General features: G+C 34.6%; 3 protein-coding genes across 5 annotated transcripts; 2 read left to right on the top strand and 1 right to left on the bottom strand.

Annotated features, from left to right (window-relative positions):
• Positions 1 to 709: 709 nt before the first annotated feature.
• On the top strand, positions 710 to 3393 carry LOC143917311 (tubulin alpha-1C chain-like). The gene is made up of 5 exons (XM_077438795.1): positions 710 to 787; positions 1876 to 2092; positions 2156 to 2628; positions 2698 to 3054; positions 3136 to 3393. The coding sequence occupies exons 1-5, from the start codon at positions 710 to 712 to the stop codon at positions 3391 to 3393; spliced, it is 1383 nt and encodes a 460-aa protein (XP_077294921.1).
• Positions 3394 to 3397: 4 nt separating this feature from the next.
• On the bottom strand, positions 3398 to 7992 carry LOC143916629 (uncharacterized). 3 transcript variants are annotated; one of them, XM_077437820.1, is made up of 10 exons: positions 7854 to 7992; positions 7596 to 7693; positions 7172 to 7526; positions 6912 to 7074; positions 6758 to 6825; positions 5673 to 5776; positions 5066 to 5603; positions 4575 to 4644; positions 4370 to 4504; positions 3398 to 4294 (listed from the first exon to the last, which is right to left on the bottom strand). In XM_077437820.1, exons 2-10 carry the CDS (start codon positions 7647 to 7649, stop codon positions 3754 to 3756), a joined length of 2028 nt encoding a protein of 675 aa, XP_077293946.1. In that variant the 5' UTR covers positions 7650 to 7693; positions 7854 to 7992; the 3' UTR covers positions 3398 to 3753. The 3 variants fall into 3 exon arrangements, with proteins under 3 accessions (XP_077293946.1, XP_077293944.1, XP_077293945.1); XM_077437818.1 differs by having other exon boundaries at positions 7770 to 7854; XM_077437819.1 differs by lacking the exon at positions 7854 to 7992 and having other exon boundaries at positions 7596 to 7797.
• Positions 7993 to 11471: 3479 nt separating this feature from the next.
• LOC143916345 (heme A synthase COX15) lies at positions 11472 to 15137 on the top strand. The gene is made up of 7 exons (XM_077437387.1): positions 11472 to 11677; positions 11797 to 11935; positions 12848 to 12980; positions 13427 to 13613; positions 13686 to 13959; positions 14531 to 14799; positions 14872 to 15137. The coding sequence occupies exons 1-7, from the start codon at positions 11525 to 11527 to the stop codon at positions 15010 to 15012; spliced, it is 1296 nt and encodes a 431-aa protein (XP_077293513.1). The 5' UTR covers positions 11472 to 11524; the 3' UTR covers positions 15013 to 15137.
• Positions 15138 to 15168: the final 31 nt, after the last annotated feature.

Genomic DNA, 15168 nt, shown 5'->3' with positions numbered 1-15168 from the left:
TCCTACCAGCAAGGGTACTATAAGCAAGAAAAAATTAATTGAAGCTCTATTTTATATTGCATACATTTATTTCCTGGAACTGTAATAAATCCTCTTGTCAAAAGAAAGTTGACATCCGATGTGGAAATTGGTTTGGCAATAGTTGTCTACCATTTGTGACGGCTATTCGTTTCTTACATTGTTCGGCCGTAGAATTGACGTCGATCAAATTATGCAACGAGGAATTAGGCACAACCGTTGACTGGAACAACCACACGTGAGAATCATAACAAATGACCCAAACAGAAGATAAAATATCAATTTTCGAAAGATATCGACTTTTTTTGACAAGACTGAATGTTTCATTTCATGATTTTTTTATACAGCATCCTTGCTGCTGAGCTTCCTCTCTTTTGTAAGAATATCACGCCATCTTCCCCGGTAGATGCTAGAGTGAATAAGTTATTGTGTTTCATAACAAGCGACCCAAACAGAAGATAGGAAACAAAAGATCAATTGTCGAATGCTTTTCGAAACCAATTTCCACATCAGATATTGACTTTCTTTTGACCATACAATGAATGTTTCATTTCATGTTTTCTTGCACACAGGATCCTCGCTACTGAGTTTCCTCTTTTGTAAGAATGTCACGCCATCTTCTCCGGTAGATGGTAGAGTGAATAAGTTATTTGTTAAATGCAAAATATATATGTATATATATTGTTAAACAATGCCTCCAGATAATGAGAAAGAACTAAACAGCGATTCTTACTTATGCAGTCACACTTTGTCTTCATTTTGTGATGAAGTAATGATCATTTTGTAACTAAATGATCATCTCTGTAAAAAATCATACACTAGACCAATTTTTTTAGTTATATTATACAAGATTTCCTGTATAATTTAAAATAGCTTGTCCATAGGTAAATTCTAGTTCCTATATTTTTCTTTTGCCAAATTAAATTAAATGGGGAATACATATAAACATTTTTCTAAAAAATGCAATAAAATATATAGTATATCGAAGACTACTCTTTGAATGCTATATTTCATTTGAGTCTGCTCCTTATGCATTATTTCACCATTTAATTGATGCATGCCAAATTTTACAAAATAGCTTTCGATGATCCTACAAATGCGATATATAAAAACTATCTGAATTTGTTAACCAACAGAATAGACTAGTGGTTAGCATATATAATGCTTTGAACAGAGTGGTCACGGGTTCAAATCCCACTGGTTTCTGCTGACTAGACCTTGGATTTGTGACTCCACTTCGATCGTTTGCTATCAGAGTTCGCCAATTTAAATGATTTTCATTGAAACGGTTCCAACAAATTGGCAACCTTACCGGTTTTCTCGCAAAATCTCGAGTTTTCAGCAATCTCGAATGTATAAAATGCTTCAAATTTACAAATTTGAATATAAATGTCTGTGGATTGATATGTATTTATGTGCTTTGTATACTACTAATAATATTTGTATCAAATGTACAATGTTTCTGGTCAGGAAGGTGCATTGGGGTTACCTGTGAGACCTTCCTGGTATGAATTAAAAAGATAAAATAAAAATTTATCAACTTAAGCCCACCATTGTTCTTCATTTGATTGCATCTTAATACCTCACAAACCCTATAAATCTAATTCTTAAAACTAGGTGTATACCGAATTAACCTGAGTGCTGTTAGTATTAAATACCACCTTATATATTTAAATACATTTTTATTCCTTTGTTTTTTTTATTATTATTTGGAAACCGTATCTAAATTTGCAGTAAAATTTTCACAATATTCTAAATTCTTGTAAATTCATAAATAAAATATGGTAAGAACACAAGATATCAATTTAGTAAGAGCTTGATTTTATTTTTCTTTTTAATTCCTTGAATTTTCCATAGGGAGAAATAGTTCAATTATACATAGGTCAAGCTGGAGTACAGATAAGTAATGCCTGTTGGGAACTCTACTGCTTGGAACATGGAATCCTACCGAACGGAGAAGCATACAAAAACTGGCAGCTCGACGATATCAGTTCTAGGGTGTTCTTTAGCATAACTGACGCTGGAAAATGTGTGCCACGGACAGTAATATGCGATTTGGAACCAACACCAATAGGTATGTCTCACTTAAAAGTTACATAAAATGCAACTGCTATCTACAATGGTATTTCAATTACAGACGAGATACGAACTGGCACATACAGAAACTTATTCCATCCGAATCAACTAGTAACAGGCAAAGAAGACGCTGCCAGCAATTATGCCAGAGGATACTATTCCATCGGACCATACATGATCGATATCGTTACAGATAGCATCAGAAGGGTTGTCGAGGACTGTGATTCTTTACAAGGTTTCATTTTATTCAGAGCCTTTGGTGGGGGCACTGGATCCGGATTCACATCTCTACTATTAGACAATATGTGCGAAGAGTACGGGAAAATGAGCAAATTTGATTTTTCAATATATCCATCGCCACGGATATCACCATTAATCGTCGAACCTTACAATGCCGTACTGACGACACATGGAACTATCGAATCAGAAGACCTGTGCTTCGTCATGGACAACGAAGCTTGCTACGATATATGCGAAAAACTATTAGACGTACCGAGACCGACATATACAAATTTGAATAGATTAGTCGCACAAGTAAGTCGTCTCTTTATTGGCCCGCTCCTAAATCAAATATTACTTACTATGTTAGCTTCATTCCAACAGGTAACTTCTTGTATAACTGCTTCGTTGAGATTTGAGGGAGCTTTGAATGGTACGTTAATAGAATACCTAACGAATCTGGTGCCATATCCAAGGATACACTTTCCGTTGGTCACCTACGCACCAATTATTGCAGCTTCTATTGCCCTCCACGAATCTCTGACTATCCAACAAATAGTACGGTCTTGCTTTAGCTCTACAAATCAAATGGTCAAATGCGATCCAACACGAGGAAAGTTCATGTCATGCTGTTTGATGTTCCGTGGAAGCGTCGCCCCTACAGATGTTAATATGGCAATTAATAATATCAAATCAAACCGTTCTATATCTTTTGTTGATTGGTCACCGACGGGTTTCAAGGTTATTTTTATATACATAAGTGATAAAGAAATGTATTACATTAAAAATTGTATTATATATCATTTTATTTTGTAATTTTAGGTCGGAACTAATTATCAGCCTCCAGTCGCAGTTCCAGGTGGAGATCTAGCTGCAACGCAAAGAGCCGTAGCTATGTTATCTAATAATACTGCTCTTAAAGTAGCATGGAAACGATTGAGAGGGAAATTCGATCTGATGTATAGAAAAAGAGCATTTGTACATCATTACGTCGGGGAAGGTATGGAAGAAGATGAGCTCCGTGAAGCTAGGGAAGATATCAAAGCCTTAGAGTTGGACTATGATGAAATAGAAAAATAATGATATGAATATAAAATTTATTATAAAAAAATATGTATAAAAATTTTATAATAACTTTTCTGAATCAAAATAAAAAAACTATTATGCAAAAATTTAAAGCAAATTCGACCTATATCTTCAGCAAAAGTTTTCAAATGACACGATATGCATGGCAACTCTTCCATTTTAATCATTAAATTACATATTAAATAATATTTTCCTTACAAAAAGTATCAAACTTTATAAATTTAAAAAATAAAAACATTCACAGTGACTAATATAATGCTTGTACAATTGAAACTAATTGAAATCCTTTATACAAAACAATATAAATAGTACTGTTATACATGAAAATATTGGAGATATATACAAATATCATGTTTAATTAGCAAACGTTTCGCCGTAACTTTTCCAAATAATTTTCGGTTTGGAAAAATACGATTCTAGCAACTCCTTCGACTGCAGAATCTTTTTCGTGTGTGAATTTGACGTATGCACCGTGAACTTTACACCAGGATGAATGTCAACAGATGACTTAGCGGTACCAATGTTCCATATGCATTTGACAGCGTCAAAATTTACCAAACTATCTATCTGGCAGTCTTTAGAAATGAAACCTGATACCGGCAAGCCACATTCTGCCAAAAATTTGCAGATCTCCACGGCGAATTCGCAGGGTGTGAATAAGACGATGGCATTTCCAAATATTAAGGGTGCCACTAGAACCTGCGTTATGACACCGATATCGTCAATTTTGGAACCTACACCGATGACGCCGTGAGGTTCGATTATTTCAATGCATATATTATTTTTATCGAGTACTTGAAAATTATTTTTCAAATTGTTACAAAAGTTGGCGGCATTATGAAGATACTCAATCACCTCATTGAACGATGATTCTGTATACTTGTTGCCACTTTCACTGAAATGAAAAAACAATTATGAATATAAATAAATAAACTATAAAATATTTAGTCGTTTTCATTTATTACATTACCCGATCATTGAAGTGTTCTTTTTATTCAAAGCTATAGCAGCTCGGGAAAATACAGATGCTCGTTTATCAAATGTCAAACTTTTCCAATTGACTAATAATTTAGCCACTTTTTCGACCTGAACCTTAGACACAGAACTAAAAATTTGAAGAATTGAAGATTTGTACAAGAATATTTGCTTTTTTTTATTTTTAAATCAATACTTACACTGAAATATCCGATTTTTGCGTAGATTTATCAAACATGTTGGATGGATAAAATAATATGCGACTCATTCCTGCAATTTAAAAAAGATCAAAATTATCAGACATTTTATTTTTTATTTTTTTTATTCAATCATCAATCTACGTACACTCGTCATTACAGATCGCTCCAAAGAAACACACCAAATTATATATTAATACAAATTATTACATAACTCGAAATTATACAAGACATCTATGTATGGTCAAACATAGCAAAGTGCATTGCAAACATCGTATACAATACGATCAACAAATATTTATACAACAATACGAATTTTATACAATGATCATCCACAGCCAATTTTGCAGGAATCGTTTTGGCAAACTCTGATGGGAAACGAACGACCTGGTCACAAACCAAGGTCTAGTCAGCAGAAACCAGTGTGACTCGAACTTAAAACCACTGTCCATGCTTAAATAATTTGATTAGATTCAAAATTCAATTCAACTCACCTATAATACCACCTTTAATAAACGTATCATTATCTGTCCAACTGTAGTTAGGATTCGACCGTTCGTACGAATTGATCCAAATGCAACTAACATCTACAGATGTAGCCAATTCATCTGATATTGCACTGTTATCACACCACACGGATAAAGCCTGTGACGGATGACGATTGATCATGTTGACGGCTTCCTTTGTCGTTCGGAATGCCTGTAAACCAACCAAAGGCATGCGCCGCTTTCCAAAATCAAAACTTTCCCAAAGATTATCCGACAAACAGGTGTCCAACAAAACGAGAGGCTTGAAAGAATCCTTTGCAGCGTCAGTATAAAACGATGGATGCATCGCCACAAGTTCAACTCCATTCGTAGCAGAATGCTTCAGTACGGTATCGGTATCGTTCAGTATTTTACGGACGAAGTCGTTTAGTTTACCACTAGGCGTCTCGTCTAATTCTATTCGGGCAATTCTCTTAGACAATTTTGAGATGAAACTCTTGTGTATGGATTCTTGAACGAAGATTTGTTTTAAAGACCATAATGACTGAAACGAATTTATGTGAGACAATTTAAATTCGATTTTCATATTTCAGATTGGGCAACTTGTACTTACTGTATAATCAAATGGATATAAAGCTCTCACTACAGTATCAATAGCCGAATCTTGATCACATGATTCGAACACTGCAAATGTTGTACCGCAAAAGCTCCTTGAAGCTAAAATAATAAAAATGACATTTCATAATATTCAATACAAAATTGTCACACTAGTATTGTGCCCGATGTAATATCATCGCATGGGTTATGGCATATTAAGCTATTAATTAAAAAAAATTAAAAGAAATGTGTTAGTCCTGTATTTGATCCGAACGCGGTCGTATTTTTTTCATACGACCGTGTATTTATATGTATTTAATTATATATTTTATTATTTAATATGAAAAAAAGGTAAAAACCACTTACCTATAAACAATAAAAAAAAAATTTTCAATAGATGGCGCTAAATGCTCAAAAATTTATTAGCCCAGAAGAAACATTGATAGCAAACAGTATATATAGAAGTATTTTGTTGATCTGTTATTATGAACAGCCGCCAGCTCGTACAAACTCCATCAACGCGAACTAGATCCAATTAAACTCGTTAGATCGATAGTCACGTGAGAATTTACCCACTGAATTCGAATATGATAATGATTTTTGTTGGTTAGTGATCGTTTATGCGATATGAGCGTTTAAAAAAAACGCGCGATTTTTATAGTTTTTTGGCTTTTGCGGTATTTAGCTCAAAATCTAGTATTGATGTGCTCAAAGTGAGTATTGGTATCAATAGTCAGATGTTTTTTCTATTGATAGTGATTTTTTATTGTTTTAAAATACTTATAATTAATTGTCTAGTGAATTTTAAAAGTCAAAAAAGATTTTTTTTTTACAGATTTTTTCTCCATGCTAATTTGCGTTTATTTGGCCAGTTTTTTATTTCACCACGTTCATAAGGGTTGGTTTTCTATTTCAATATTTTTTTTATCTAAACGTACTAACTCAACCGGTAATTGTGTTAGAAAGACTCGTTCAGTTTCCATGAGCGTACAGCACATAGCGTTGGTAAGGTAAATGAACTTTAATCATGAATACTTCGATATGTAGTAAGTTATTTTTTATAATAGTGCAAAATGTAAGTAAAAAAAAACAACAAATTACCTGTAAGAAATCGGCGGGGATCTATTGAAGCTTCAGTTGACACTACACGAAAGGCAGAATCTGGCAAACTAATAAAATAAAAATGAGCAATTTATTTTAAAACATGTATTTAATTGTTAAATTTTTATATGAAAGTAAAAAACTAAATAGTTACCCAGCTTTACAGAATAGCTCAGAAAATAATATAGAAATCACAGTTGTGTTAATATTGGCATATACAATGACATCATCTCCGAGCGCTAAAAAGGCTGCAGTTGAGTAAGCAAATTTCCATAATGGAATATCATCATAAATCATCAAAGTCTTTTCCGAGTAGGCTATATCAAAATATAAATAAAAATACATTGAAATAAGTAAGGCTGCATTTCTTTTCAAATCGAATGTTCATCTTTATATAAAACTGTTTTGACATACAATCTGTTGATAAATTCTTTGCAACGTCAGATATATTAAAACGGGGCATCAAATCCGCATAGTGTTGGAAATATTCTATGGCAATTTTCAAATTTTTCTCAGTTTGCACCGACGGAATATTGCGAATCAAGTATTCCACTTGCGATATCAATTTTATGTTCGCTTTGATATTAATAGCGATTTGATTGAGAACCTCCTCGTTTCTTTTCGCATACCAAATACCACCGACAGCATCATTCTTCGGCGTCTGATTTACAAGTGTATTGCCGTAATTATCGGTGACTTCCGGCGCAATTCCATTCTCATTGTTTAAGAAGTTTACAACGAAACGATTGCCACGCTGTTTGAAATATTCCTATAACATAAAATCTTAAATTAGTACTACTATTAGAAGAAAAGTATGTCAATCGTTAATAATAATTACCTCGGCCAGTGAACAATTCATCTTTTGATCATAGGTTAATTTTAAAGAGTCCATAATCAAAACATAACATACGAATACAAGTATTGTGCAGCAAAGTCCTTAAAAAACAGATAAAAATTATCAGTTAACATTCGTTTGGCAATCTATTGGATTTAGATAATGCCAAATGTGAACTTGTTATGTATGTAACAAAATTTTAACTAAGCACAAATTAATTTTTATATGGAAAAGCGTAAACATTATCTAAAACAAGATAACCTTGTAGACCCAACTGATCAAGACAAGTTAACCTTTATCACAATTATCAAAATTGTCAACTAGTTAGGACAACCAATGACAAGTTTTTTGAATGATATCGTTCACTACTACATATGCAAAAGCTGTCACATTGAAGTGTATACATTCGCAGCCAACTGAGAAGTAGCAGTTCATGCTAAATACCAGGCCCAATCCTTGAATGTCATTTTAAACTAAAATCACCAAAAGATGTTTTTTACATACCTCCTTTACGTTTTTAAACCTTCAACTCTAAAAGCAATTGACTGAACTATGGTATATGTACATAACGTGACCATTTTTACATACCTCCTTTGCATTTCACATGGTTTTCGTGTTAGTGGTAATTTTTATATCTCTTGTCTCTTATCCGATCGTTTTCATACTTTGCCATATTGCTCATTTTGGTCATCAATATACGTTAATTTTCCCCTCAAAATGGGACATCTACCAATTTTTACAAGCCTCTTATTTGTTTACTTTCGCAAAAGATTGAGCTAATTAGTTATGTACATATGTGTAGTCAAGAAAACGCATAAATTATAAAAAGAACAGGAATGAACACGTGAAAGTAAATCATTTATGTGGTCTTATATTTTTCTGGGGAACAAATTTGCTTAAGTATTTTTGATTATTATTTTATTTATTTATTTATTTATATATATTTTAGCTATCAAGCTAATTTCAAAATTACATCTTAATTATTATACTTAGCTCTAAAATTTATAATTAACTTATATATACTGTCCCTCACAGAGGTGTCTCTTCGCACCTCGCAGGAATGCATCCATGTTCTTAGCAGACCTGGTGCACTCAGGGAGGACATTATACATGAGCACACCCCTGTGAAAAACATTGTAGGAATATAGCACGACTTGTGCTATTACGAATCAAAACCAGTGATCTCATCATCGATCCTGTACAAACATGCATAACTCAAGGGCAACGTCCCCTTTGACCATTCCAGAAGAAAGAGTCCATCACTCGATCGTAAAACGAACGAAACCCAACAGTGATGTCATCAGGCAACCGCGACACCATTCTCAAACGAACGACGTCCTGGCGCTGACCCCATAGCTATAAACCACACGTGTATCGAACACACGTGCCTCGAAAACAGGTCAACACGTGTCCCTAACACACGTGTCCTGGAAACGAAGACAAAGCATCTGCACACGGCACGCTTCAAGCCAGAACGTATATAAAGCGACGCACCAGCTCCCAACACTAGAGTGAACCTCTGGAGTTCAACCAGCTCACTTCTCCGAAGCTCAACCTCTTCGCACATACAATAACCATTGTAACAATTGAACAAAAATGAACGATCCTCTTCCAAACTACACACCATGTGTTTCGTTAGGCCGGGATACGGTCAACATACCTTCCCTGCCTTACAATGTTGATTTCAAATAATAATGAAGTTCTCGGCAGGATTTGTTAAAATTTACTTTGGTAATTAGCATTGCTTTAAGAACTGCGACTTGCAACTGTGTGTCGCTTGTCCACAACTTATTAATAAGAGAAAAGTCCCTTTCTATGGGTGCATTAGTGCCCGGCAGGCATAAAAATTGTTACCGTGGGTTGCTCTCTTTTTGAAAACGGGACATTTTGACGTCCTGAAGTTGTGCTTGGAGATAACGGGATAGGCTACCTTAAAATGGGACTGACCCGTTCAAAACGGGACGTATGGTCACGTTAAGTATACATTACAGGGCTGGGCAAACTGCGGCCCGATTCGAATTTTTGTGCGGCCCGCCAAATTGTTGGTTATTAGAGGATTAATTATTTTTTTATGTTGAAATTCTTTTTGACGGCAGTAAATAATGTTAACTTGCGGTCCGACGTTAATTTTTAATTCCTAATGCGGCCCTTTATTCGAAAAGTTTGCCCAGGTTTAGTATACAAGGTAAACGGATTATTACGCAAATTGCGATCGCGCGCACAACAATCGTTGCCACAAAAATCGCGAATACGGAATATCTGGCACTCGAGTTCGCGTTAGTACAATATTTCGCGTGGAGTTTTTGGGTGCCAGTTTTTAATTGATTTAGGCATTTTTTTTTTATTCAAAACCAGGACATTTTTCCAAAAAAAAATTTCCAAATATTTCAATTATTAAAAAAGAACATTAAAGAGTCATGGATGCATCGATTTATGAAAAAAATGTATTCATTATTTTATATGCTCTTATAAAATTCTACAAAAAAACTGATTAACTTTATATTTAATAATTAGCAAACGTTTTAAAGTTTTAGCAATCTTAATAGGTATTTATTATTGGGCTTATTTCGATTTTTTTACTTATAAGCACAACCTACTAATATGTATGTGTGCTAAAAAGAAAAGCGAATTTCGTTACATTTCCGTAACCATTTTTGACTGAAAGTCTTATGCTCCTCTCTTGACATTAAGTCACGATAAAAAAAACCCACACACGAAACCTTTTGTGCAAAGTTTTTGTTGGGAGAGTTGCCCAGTGTCAAGAAGGGCATTACATTTTAACGAGTAGCTTATGGTACAAGCCGTGTGTAATTTAGACCAAATCTCAAGGTTAGCTAGAAGTTTCTCTTTTGGCGCTTAGGAGTTTGGCGTGATCGACAGTAAAATGCAGTGCAGACTCTGTCTCTCTCCGGATGCAATCGTTTCCATTCTCGATAGCCCTCATAATCTGGTGCACCGAATATATATCTGCTCTGGATTGCATGTCGGTTAAACATAGTTACTTTTAATTTATTGCCATCAACATATACATACAGTCTCATTATTATCCTTCTCACTTCAAGGTTATGAAAGATGATGGGAAGTCTAGCATGATATGTCATTGTTGTGAACATATGCTGGAGCTATTCATCGAGTTTATAGACCGTAGTCATCAAAGTGAAAAAGCGTTGAAAATGAGGTTAAACAATTTTTTGGATCCTGCAACGCAAGAAATTCTGAATGAAAATGCTCTAATTTGGAATCCAGATCTCACTTTTAATAATGAATTAGATTAGGTAAAATGACTTCACCATAATGTAAAAGTATTAAACACAGTTGTAACTGTCAGTGTGTACGATTTATTTTATTTTACAGATGTGTGATGGCGAAGCAGAAGTTCCACCGGAAAATCACACAGAAATTTTACCCTAAAACTTTGTACTTTAAATGTTAACAAAACTAAATATAAGCCTTTTATTTTATTTTATCTTATTTTATTTTATTTTATTTTTCTGGGAAAATTAAAAGTTTATTAAAATTACAAAATTGATAAAAGAACATAATTATTTAAAAAAAAAAAACATTAAGCATTTTCGCATTATACTTAGCTATGCATTTTTATAAGACAACCAAACATAGCCCATAAACAAACGGAAAGCTTAGAACATAGCTCTCGAATTTAATTTTTATGAATTAATGAAAATATCATGTTCTCTTTTTTTTTAACTGAGCCCTGCATCGTTAACGGCTCACTATTACTGTCATTGTCATTGACAGCTTTTCATGACCCCATAGCTCCATAGGCCACCACAGCGGTCCTGAATAGAAGTATATATCGAGAAATTGCCAAAATGGTAAAAGGGAAATGATCCAGTTTTAATTGATTTGGCCATAGCAGCTAATTAGCGGGTGTTGAGTGGGTGTATGGGTTGTCAACTGTCAGTTGAGCCGCGATGCTGTGTGCGAGAGCTTGTCTGCGTGCATGGGGGCCCGCGGGGGCGGCGCGCCCACTCCTAACCCCCCGCGCCTTGCCCCTCACCGCCCGCTGCGCCCCTTTAGTGCGCCCCCTTCTCACTACCCCTAGAGCTGCACCCCTACATTCACAGGTTAGAATGCTTTTCACCACACACAAAGACCAGTAAACATCACTTTTGTATATACACTCATGTATTGTAATTTTTCAACCAAATTTCCAGATATTCATAATTTTATCATGCTTTTTCAGATGCGACAACTCTTGAAGCGAGGGACGTTCACGCTGATGAGATACACCAGCGCCAACAGTGCACCGCAAAAAACTTCGAAGGCCGTAGGATATTGGCTCCTCAGTTGTTCTGGAATGGTGTTCGTTGCCGTCATATTAGGTACCATCGGCGGCTATCTCGTACTACTCTATAGTATTTGCTACGTGCTCAGTATAATACTCCCGAAAACAGTCAGATAAAATTATTGGATAGGCTTATAAATTAGCAATGCATCTCATTGCACGCCAAAGATAAAACGTTATCAATATTGTAATGGTAAATGACATGCAATCTTTTTGGAGATTGATTAGTTATATTGTATTATTATGTAATATTTATGTTTTGAGACTTTTTACATTCCTTCTCAGTTTCAATTGCAGTATATCAAAGGAATGTTTTGTTAATAGTTTCAGGACATGCATGGATATATAGTTACGTACTTACTGATCGAACAGGTTGTAACATATCTGCGATTGATTCTCAACTTCGTGCAAATTGTTTAAATAATAATTTTTCTTTGTACTATGGCGGAGATGATTTTTCTACTGAATCATCCATTGCCAAATAATATTTTTTTACGAATGTATTAATAACAGTTCAAAGGTCAAACTTTGTATATTATATATTTATTATAAATCTCGAATAAGTGATTGATATTGTATCAATGTTCATATTACTATTAATTTATTATTATTTTGTAAATACATTTTCAATAAATATTTAAAATATATAATGTTTTTTCATCTATTAATTGAACTTAGCTCCGACTGACTTGAGAAATATTTTGGCATAATTATACACATAGTATTATTGCCAATATTGAATAACTTTTTCATTGTATATGAAAAAAAATCATCACATTATTCATTGCTATCACAATAATACTCGTTTTGCGAAATTTATTCCAAATAAGCTATTAATAAAATGCAGAAATATTTTTTTATCGGGTTCATATAAATTTTTTATCACAAAAAGCGTACGATTGATTATTTCCTACATTAAAGTATATTATATGTATATATTTCAATCAAGGTGGAGTCACTCGTTTGACAGAATCTGGATTATCAATGGTTACGTGGAAATTACTCGGTGAAAGACTGCCAAAGACGGAAGAACAGTGGCAGGAGGAGTTTGAAAAATACCAACAGTATCCAGAATACAAACTGTAAAGTTATATTTTATAAATTAAAATGATTTAAATCTCTATCTTAATACGGTGCGTTCCGTTCTACCAACTCGCAATATTTCGTTTTCCCAACTTTTCGTCTGCTTAAACAGGAGTTTGTATATATTATACAAAAATGTTTTTTGTATACATATACATATGTAATGTCTTTAATATATGAGACATATTTTTTATATACGAGATCATTTTTTTATATTAACACAATTAAAATATTAAAAATCAATTCTTACTATATTTTTTAATAGTTAATGTTCATCTTGTAAAATAAGTATTTCACTATCTAAAACATTTTCGTATATGTGTTTTGAATATATACAAACTCGACGACGAAATACATAGATAAAGTTGGGAAAACGAGTCTTGATATATTGCAAGTTGGTGGAACAAGGTAGACCCATATTCATAATGGCTGTATAAATTCGCAGAAAAAATAAAGAAATGACACTGTCCGAGTTCAAATGGATATGGTGGATGGAATACGGTCACCGAATGTGGGGTCGTTGTATAGGAGCCGTCGTACTTTTACCAGCCATCTTTTTTTGGGCGAGAGGTTACCTGAACAAAGGAATGAAAGTCCGTACCTTAGCATATTGCACACTAGTAGGAGCCCAAGTAAGTCAAACTTTTCTTTGAAACACTCCCTCGAGTATTACATACATATGTTCTAAATGAGACGCTTTCCAGGGTTTGATGGGATGGTACATGGTAAAATCCGGATTGGAAGACCGGTTTCAAGGTCCGAGCGACGTGCCTCGTGTCTCTCAATACAGACTAGCCGCACATCTCAGCCTCGCATTCATACTATACTCGGTGCTGTTGGCCGGAGCTTTGAAGGTGTTCAGAGCACCACCGATGAACGCAGCGTACAATTTCACCCTTTCTAAAGTGCCGGAATTGAAATCGATGACAATATTAGCGCACACTGCTAAAACTATGGTGTTTTTAACTGCAGTTTCAGGTAAACAATCAACCATGCAATACAATACTATTTTAACCGTTTTCCCGCGGCCGTCTTCTATGGAAGCTTTGCGCGACAAGTCTGTAGCGCGGCTGTCTTCCATAGAATTTTTGAACTTTGCACGGGATTCTGAGCCTTATATGCGCCTATTTCAAATGTTTTAAGGTTCAAAATTGGTTGAATATATTACTGAGAGTTGAATGCCATCTATTAAATTTGCTTAAAATGAATATATACCAGTCAAAATTAGATTTTTGTGGAACCATACTGAAACCTCGTTTTAACAGACGTCACGTCTGTTGAACAATGGCGACGATACGTCTCAATTGTATGAAGAATGATTATTTGACAATTAAGCCAAAACTACGAGATATATTATGTATTTTATTGTTTAAAATAATACTTTGTGTTAATTAACATATCTGGTTACTTGAGTAAATATTAAAATCTGTATCGGTCGAAAACTCGATTGCCAAATTCGCGAAAAAGGTGCCGCGTAAAGGGCTTGTTCGCTTTATTTATTGCCGCGGGCAAAGGGTTAAGAAAATTATACATTTGTATCGAATTATAGGGGCCTTCGTCGCTGGACTCGATGCCGGTTTAGTATACAATTCATTCCCGAAAATGGCCGATAGGTGGATTCCGGACGATATCCTCGCCATGGCGCCTACGCTGAAAAACTTCACTGAGAATCCAACGACCGTTCAATTTGATCATAGAATTCTCGGCACGCTGACTCTGACTGCGATAAGCGCCCTTTGGATCATATCTAGGAAAAAAACGTTGCCTCCTCAGGCGAGGCTCGCCGTCAACGCTCTAGGAACGATGGCGTGGCTCCAAGTAAGCATACACTCGGTCGAGGCATGAATTTATTTACAATTCATCAATGTATAATATTATACACCGTTTTAGGTGGCTCTTGGTATATCGACGTTGCTGATGTACGTGCCGACGCATTTAGCTGCCAGTCATCAGTCGGGGTCACTCATTCTGCTCAGTTTAGCCGTCTGGCTCACGCACGAGATGAAGCTTCTAAGATTGGTGCCCAAATAAACAAATCAGTATTTTTACATGTTGTGTGTACATATATAAATAACTAGTCGAGAACATTCTACTGTAATATAAGCATTTATAATAAATTGTTTTTTTTAATATAAAAACAGTACAAGTGTCATTATTACATATTTATTTGAATCGAAAAAAAAAATG

Source organism: Arctopsyche grandis, chromosome 9 (assembly GCF_051622035.1).
Source record: "Arctopsyche grandis isolate Sample6627 chromosome 9, ASM5162203v2, whole genome shotgun sequence".
Taxonomy (NCBI): domain Eukaryota; kingdom Metazoa; phylum Arthropoda; class Insecta; order Trichoptera; family Hydropsychidae; genus Arctopsyche; species Arctopsyche grandis.
This window is presented reverse-complemented; position numbering and strand designations above follow the sequence as displayed.

Coding starts and splice junctions, on each gene's coding strand:
- LOC143916629 (XM_077437820.1), bottom strand. CDS start 7,649: ATGGACTCTTTAAAATTAACCTATGATCAAAAGATGAATTGTTCACTG. Junction 5,777..6,757: donor TCCCCGCCGATTTCTTACAG/GTAATTTGTTGT, acceptor TTATTATTTTAG/CTTCAAGGAGCTTTTGCGGT. Junction 4,295..4,369: donor AAGAACACTTCAATGATCGG/GTAATGTAATAA, acceptor TTTTCATTTCAG/TGAAAGTGGCAACAAGTATA.
- LOC143917311 (XM_077438795.1), top strand. CDS start 710: ATGCCTCCAGATAATGAGAAAGAACTAAACAGCGATTCTTACTTATGC. Junction 2,093..2,155: donor TTTGGAACCAACACCAATAG/GTATGTCTCACT, acceptor TTTCAATTACAG/ACGAGATACGAACTGGCACA. Junction 3,055..3,135: donor GGTCACCGACGGGTTTCAAG/GTTATTTTTATA, acceptor TTGTAATTTTAG/GTCGGAACTAATTATCAGCC.
- LOC143916345 (XM_077437387.1), top strand. CDS start 11,525: ATGCTGTGTGCGAGAGCTTGTCTGCGTGCATGGGGGCCCGCGGGGGCG. Junction 11,678..11,796: donor CTGCACCCCTACATTCACAG/GTTAGAATGCTT, acceptor ATGCTTTTTCAG/ATGCGACAACTCTTGAAGCG. Junction 13,960..14,530: donor GTTTTTAACTGCAGTTTCAG/GTAAACAATCAA, acceptor ATCGAATTATAG/GGGCCTTCGTCGCTGGACTC.